The 7,540-nt window shown below is 44.8% G+C and overlaps 1 protein-coding gene across 1 annotated transcript in view; it reads left to right on the top strand.

Annotated features, from left to right (window-relative positions):
• Positions 1-1,162: 1,162 nt before the first annotated feature.
• Positions 1,163-7,540, top strand: part of LOC309343078 (broad substrate specificity ATP-binding cassette transporter ABCG2-like) — a 38,070-nt gene continuing 31,692 nt past the window's right edge. The window contains exons 1-2 of the mRNA XM_081864295.1: positions 1,163-1,387; positions 4,194-4,493. Of these exons, the coding sequence (XP_081720421.1) occupies positions 4,204-4,493 (290 nt within the window). The 5' untranslated portion in view covers positions 1,163-1,387; positions 4,194-4,203. The remainder of the gene's footprint in view (positions 1,388-4,193; positions 4,494-7,540) is intronic.

Genomic DNA, 7,540 nt, shown 5'->3' with positions numbered 1-7,540 from the left:
CCCATTAGCTAAAGTGGTGCTTCAGGTTAAGAACAGTTTCAGGTTAAGGACAGACCTCCGGAACGAATTAAGTACTTAACCTGAGGTATCACTGTAAAGGAAATGGTGAAGTTGGCATACAAAGCACTTCCTATATTTTCGAAGGAAAAGGTCACCAATGCGCTTTAAATTATTTCATTGCAGTGCTTCCGCAGCCAGCCATTTCTTAGGAAACATATGGAGTGTTTATTCCTTTATTGTAAATAGAGCTTGACGCTGTCTACTCAGAAGTAAGCCGTTTCCAGGCAGGCGATGCAGAAAGGGGGCTGTGTTGTACAACCATACCTCAGAAGTCAAACACCTTGCGAGTCAAACGTTTTGGCTCCTGAACGCCGCAAACCTGGAAGTGAGTGTCCCGGTTTGCGAACATTCTTTGGAACCCAAACGTCTGACGCTGCTTTCGTGGCTTCTGATTGGCTGCAGGAGCTTTGGTTTCCAAACGTTTTGGAAGTCGAACGGACTTCTGGAATGGATTCCATTCGACTTCCAATGGAAAGGGTGGGAAAGTTTGTTTTTCTTTGTTTGTTTGATGTCCGTATTATAAGGTTACCAGACGTCCCTGTTTTCCGGGGACAGCCCCTGGATTTACAAATCAGTCCCCATACAAAATCCATTGAAGCTGAAAAGTGTGCCCGGATTCATTGAAAAAAATCTGGTAACCTTACGGCCTATTATGCAATAGGTCATCCAGAGAGGAGGGTATGTTATTCTAGGGAGAGTGTGTAAAAACCTTCACCACTGGTTTACATTGCGAAGTAACGCAAAAAGAGATTGCATGGGGAAAGGATTTTTTATTTCTGTCCAATTTATAAATTGAGGCAAGAACAGGGCACAGGTTCAAACGGCAACCTGGAGAAAGCAGGAGGAATTCCGGCAGTCATGTTCGCAACCTGCATGCAGTTTCTTACACGGCTTTTCAGGGTAAACGTAGAATCATCAGTGGGAGAAAGGGGAGGTCTTCAAATTCAAAACCGGAAGATTCTTTTTCCTACATCTCCGAAGATCTTCCGAAACCCCCCTATCTGCCAAAAGAAAAAGACAAAAAGCCAACCACAACAAAAATACAGTTAAAATTCTCTTTACAAAGGCAACGCTGACTCTTCGCTTGTGACTTCTCTTCCAGTGACCTCAGGGGAGATTGCGTGACAGCAGTAATTTGACACTCCCATCAGCATCAGAAGCTGCTAATGAGAGTTCCTCAAACAAAAGTTTATGTAAGTTGCCTTGAACTGAGTCAGCAGCAACCAGGGAATAGCGGTTTTCACCTTCAGTTCTGCTGGGGAGAGACCTGTAGGCAGCTGAGCTGAATCGGACCGGGAGCTTTTGGGCAGCAAGCAGAACCAAAGAGGTACTGAACCGCTTGGGCATTTGAAGTAGAGAGGATGCTATGTAATGGCTAGTTTGCCTGTCACTCTTTTCGCCTCACAGCTATCTGCAATTTGTGTTACTTACTTAGTTTTCAGAGGACTGGGAGTCTGCTGGGCTGCTCTGCAGGGAAGGCAGTACTCAACACTAATGTCTCTCAACAAATGTAGCTGATTTGTAAGAAAGACTGTACAGCCTGAAAAGAGACAAGGCATGTGCTTTTGCAAACCAAGAAAATTTTTAATGGTTTTTTAAAAGCCCCTTTTGCCACCCCCCTTGGAATGGGCTAATTCAGAAGACACGGCTGATCATGAGTTCTTTGTTTGTAAATTGAATTTGCACTCGCATCAGTTTGCAGAGGATGATCCAGTTAAAGGTCTCCTTTTAATCATCTTGACTTCTGAAAGCCTGTCTGTGCTCTTCTCTGCTCTCTGAGTTTTCTTCATAAGTAAAGAAACAGAACGAGGGCAAAAGAATATTCAGAATTAATAACAATTTGCAGATTGGTTGTTCCGTTAGCTTAGTCAGTAGAGCAGGAGACTTTTAATCTCAGGGTTGTGGATTTGAGCAAAAGATTCCTGGTTTGGACGAGATAATCTTTTTGGTCCCTTCCAACTCTATAATTCTATAATTCCCCAAAGAGTTGCACCGGGCACCTTCACTGTCCAGCTTCCAGAAAATACTTAAGATGCTCCTAATTACCCTGGCTTTTGTTTTAGGACTCACCTTAATTTTGTGATTGTAAGTTTTCAGTATTGTGTTTTAATGCTGTAAAACCTGCCCTGGGACCTCAGGGTGAAAGGCAGGTAATAATAATAAGAATATAGTTCACCTGTATTTTAGGGCAAGGGCCATGGCTCAGTGCTAGAGCATCTTCTTTCAATACGTGAGCGTCCAGGTTCGATCCCTGCTGTTTCCAGGTAGAGCCAGGACAGAAAGAACTCCTGCCTAAAATTCTGGAGAGCCCTGGCCAGTTCTAGTGTGTAGACCAGCCTTTGGGCCCCAGGTGTTGTTGTACTACAACTCCCATCGTTCCAAGCCAGCATGCCTAGTCGTCAGGGGTGGTGGGAGTTTTAGTTCAAGAACATGGGATGGGGAAAGGTTGAGAAAGGCTGGGGGGGGGGCAATATTCAGCTAGGTGGACCAATGAGCCAACTCAGTATAAGGCTGCTTCCAGTAAAGTAGGCTGATATTATCGCTAGACTGCGGTGTGGGATTGCGGCCACAGTGGCAGGATCTGAGGTGGATAGTGGCCTGTGTGAATTCATATTGGAAGAATGAGTTGATCTGGGGACATTCTGGCTTGCAGTAAAATTCTACATATGTCTGCTCAAAGGAAAGTCTCACTGAGTTCCGCAAACCTTATTCTGAATTCAGTGGGGCTTCTTGATAGACATATATTATTATTATTATTATTATTATTATTATTATTATTATTACATAACAAATCCATTGAGCATTAAAACATCCCTAGTTAAATAGACAATTAAAAATGTGTAACAATTAAAAGAGTGAAAAAACAGCTGAAACAATAAAGCCAAAAGTTCAGTTCAGGGGAATCCGTGCTTTAACAGGTATGTCTACAGGAACCCGCAGAATGCCAATACTGATGGGACTCTTGTATTTATCTTATAGGATTGCACTGTCAGAAATGTAAACACAGATCACCGTTGTATTTCTTCCATTGTCTATTGTCTGTTGTGGAATGAATGGGAACTGCACAGAGGACTGGAGCCTGTTGTTTCATTCCTGTTTCAGTACTTATAACAAGCTCTTGAATTTCTAAATGAACACCTAGCTCCTATTAGAATACTACATACTGAGCAAAAATGAGGTCAGCTGGTTTGCTTATACAGTGGAATGACGCTTGATTAGAATTATTCATAAATTTATATCTATACAACCATATAATAAAATATAGATGGCTCAGGTCCAGTTGTCTAGGGCAAAGAATTAGCTCTTATCTTCATGATCCCTGGTCTGTGAAACAGGAAGTGTAATCTCAGTTACAAAACTGCTGTAAGAGAGTACAGGTAACTCAAGCACATCTAACTTGAGCACATTTAGCTTTCCGCTATGCTCAACGCTCATGGGGCAATGCAGCTGCCACTGGGGCAGGTCGCCAAGCTATTGCCCCCTCATTCCAGCCTATAGGCAGGTGGTACTAAGGATACATGCCTTGCCCTGGGCACTGGCAATCCACGCTATACCACTGGTTTTACGTGCTTAGCAAAAAAGGGGGGGTTAAAAAAAGGAAGGCATCTGGGGAAAAAGACTTTGGCAATTGCACCCAACATTGAACCCAGTGTATTATGACTATACACAATTTTAGCTTTACACGCTTTCTCCAGAGCATAACCCCTTCGTAGGTTGAGAGTTGCCTGTATCTCAGTGTGATAACGGGGCCCGATCCACTGGCAGAGAAAGAACCCAGCTGCCATTTGACTCCTCCCTGAATGGTCTCCATCCAAGCGATAATTATAATAACTATGTCACCTTAAGAAATTGTGCCTGTGCTTGTTTATTTTCTTCTTCCCTCCCAATCCCTTTTCCCTCTTGTGTTGTGTCTGTTATATTTGCAAGCCTGCAGAAAACCCTTAAGTAATCTTTCCGTAAAGCCTGGTAGATTTTAGGCATGTTATTTTGGGGGTGACGATAATATGTACCTTGAAAGTGTTGTAGAAATGACGGGATTCTTCACGTTTCTCGGAATCCTCAAAGGGAGTGCTTCAAATCCGCTGTAAGTGTTCTGTTCAAAAGCGAATTCAATGCATTTTAATATATTTCAGGCAGTGACAGATGGGAACCTTGGAGAAAATCGAAGACTCTGTCAGCGTTGGGCCGATAGAGTTTGACACATGCAGCAAAGGTGCAGAAACAGCAGCTGTGTCCAACCCTAGGAATGTATCTGCTGGGAATGAACCAGAACGAGGGGGTCCATTCCTGCGTTCAGTCCCAACCAGAGAATCTCTCCGATCCCCTCGGGGGTCAGTGGTGAGCTTCCATGGCATCCAGTATTCCATCAAGCAGTCCCGGGGACCCCCGTGCAAACGGAAAGTGGTGGAAAAGAAAATCCTTCATAACGTCTAGTAAGTGCATGCAATATGTGTCTTAACAGAGAATTTTGGGGGAAGTAACAACAACAACAACAATAATAATAATAATATTTTTTTATTTATACCCCGCCCATCCGGCTGGGTTTCCCCAGCCACTCTGGGCGGCTTCCAACACAATATTAAAATACAGTAATGTATCAAACATTACCGTATTTTCTGCTCTATAAGACTCACTTTTCCCCTCCTAAAAAGTAAGGGGAAATGTGTGTGCGTCTTATGGAGCGAATGCAGACTGCACAGCTATCCCAGAAGCCAGAACAGCAAGAGGGATCGCTGCTTTCGCTGCACAGCGATCCCTCTTACTGTTCTGGCTTCTGGGATTCAGAATATTTTTTTTCTTGTTCTCCTCCTCCAAAAACTAGGTGCATCTTATGGTCTGGTGCGTCTTATAGAGCAAAAAATACGGTACTTAAGGAGCTCGTCTTCCTGATTCACTGAGAGCTCAAGACAATAAATGTTTTCAGATAGTAAATAGAATGGGTGAGCTGAAGTTTTAGGTGTAGTTTTTTTTGGGGGGGGGGGGGAGTTTCCAATATCAATTGCTTAGTTAATGGCATAATTCTGAAAGGAGCACTGCGAATATCTTTGCTGAGATTTTATGTGTGGAGAGAAAAGCCCAGCTTTAAAGTGCTGGATGTGCCTTTGGGAGGTCCAGGTCTGCAACAAGCCAGCTGGGAAGCACAGCAAAGAGACAATATGACATAAAGATGGGGAGAATACATTGTTGAAGCAGGACCCTCATGTGTGACATAAACAGGTACCTGGAATAGGTCAAAAAGGAGCATTCAATCCCATTCTTCGGCTCTGCCTCAGTATGAGACACAAGCCCATCTTCCTCTGCCTACAAGCCTGCTGTGATTTAATTCTGTTGTTTTATTTGCTGGAGGAATGTGTACCACATGTTAGATGTGACATTTCCCTTGGGGAGACTTGAGCTTCCCATCAAGAGAATGGGTTTCTCCCTTCAGCTTGTGCTGGTCCTAGGGGCTAACCAAGAGGCGAGGTCTGAGTCCAGTCCGAGGTCAATGGTGTGGTATGGAGGCTGTCCGTCAAAGTTGAAACTGGGTCCAAGGCAGGGAGTCGGGTGGGGTCAGGAACTCTGGCAGGAGAGCAGGACAGGGTGCAGGCAGGAACAGGCTAGCAACAACGTTGTTCCCTCAACCTGGGACTGGGGCTGGCTGGCTTTTATCTGCCCCGAGGCATAGGGCGGCCCTGGTCCACAGGTGACTCGCCTCTCCTGGCCTAGAGGTGAGCACTCCTCCTGCGGGAACTTAGTTCCCTCCGCCTCTCTGCCCTGAGCCTCTGCAGCTCAGGAGAGGCTGAAGGGTTACCGGACTCAGAGGCAACCTCAGCTTCCCCTGACGGGGCTGAGAGTGGGGCACCTGCAGGCAATGGGTCCTCCACCCCCTCAGGAGCCAGAGCAGACTCAGCTGGTGCCTGCACCTGAGGATCCAGCACAGGTGAGGACCCTTCAGTCTCAGACTCCAGCCCCGGCTCAGCTGGTTCTGGAGGCAGGGACTCCTGTGCAGGCTGGGATTCCTCAGGTTCAGCCTCTGAGTCCGAATCCCAGGCCATCACAATGCTGCTGCTGCTGCTCAGAGCCACTAAATTACTCTGCAAGGTCCACATTATGCAAGTGCCAATCTGATAGCTCAAACAATTATATGGGCAGGCAGATGAAAGAGCATCCAAATCTGGAAAACAATAGAGTGTTATGTGCACAAACTTCCTCAAGCCTTGGGAAATTCTAGGGGGATAGCCTTCCTTTCATTTGACTTCCTTTTTAAAGTGAGAAGATTGGAAACCAATAATAATAATAATAATAATAATAATAATAATAATAATAATAATAATAATTTATTACTTATACCCCACCCATCTGGCCAGGTTTCCCCAGCCGCTCTGGGCGGCTCCCAACAGAGTATTAAAAACACAATAAAACATCAAACATTAAAAACTTCCCTAAACAGGACTGCCTTCAGATGTCTTCTAAAAGTCAGATACCGTATTTTTTGCTCTCTAAGACACACTTTTTTCCTCCTAAAAAGTAAGGGGAAATGTCTGTATGTCTTATGGAGCAAATGCGTGGTCCCTGGAGCTGAATTGCCCAGGGGCGAAAAGCAGATTGTGTGGTTTTGGTTTTTTTTAGAAAGAGAGAAGGGTGTGTTGAAACGAAGCCGCTGATCAGCTGATCAGCAAGCGATTGGGAGGGGAGATAAGGGACTCTAGTGATAAAGGAGTCTACCTGGGAGGGGGGAGGCAAAGTCAGTGAACTTGCAAGGAGAGGAGACAGGAAGATTAAAGCAATGAGGAGAGAAATTAGAAGAAGAGGAGGAGCAAAAAAACTGCTTCAGATAAGGAAAAGACACTAAGGTAAACAAGAGGGAAGGGATGCCTTCCATAGTTCCAGTTACAGATAGGTAGCCGTGTTGGTCTGCCATGGTCAAAACAAAATAAAAAAATTCCTTCCAGTAGCACCTTAAAGACCAACTGAGTTAGTTCTAGGTATGAGCTTTCGTGTGCATGCACACTTCTTCAGATACTTCTTCAGATGTGTATCTGAAGAAGTGTGCATGCACACGAAAGCTCATACCTAGAACTAACTCAGTTGGTCTTTAAGGTGCTACTGGAAGGAATTTTTTTATTTTGTTTTGAAGAGGGAAGGGAGTGTTGAAAGGAAGCAGATGAGCAGCTGATGGTCAAGCGATCAGGAGGGAGATAAGGGACGCTAGCGATAAAGGAGGCTGCCTGGGAGGGGGGAGGTAAAAGCACATGGATCCTCAGGATTTTTGCATTGAGTCACCCCAAATTCACCATCAGATCACATAGCATGTACATGGCTACAGCCTGCACCAAAAAAATCATGCATCCACTGTTTTGTGGGGCCGCAATGGCGCAAAAATGTGGTTACAAAGCACGGATCCACATGGATCCTCAGGATTTTTGCATTGGGCTATCCCAAACTCACCGTCAAATCACATATCATGTCTGTGGCCACAGCATGAACCACAAAAATCATA

Source organism: Podarcis erhardii (assembly GCF_964252035.2).
Source record: "Podarcis erhardii genome assembly, chromosome: 5".
Lineage (NCBI taxonomy): Eukaryota > Metazoa > Chordata > Lepidosauria > Squamata > Lacertidae > Podarcis > Podarcis erhardii.
This window is presented reverse-complemented; position numbering and strand designations above follow the sequence as displayed.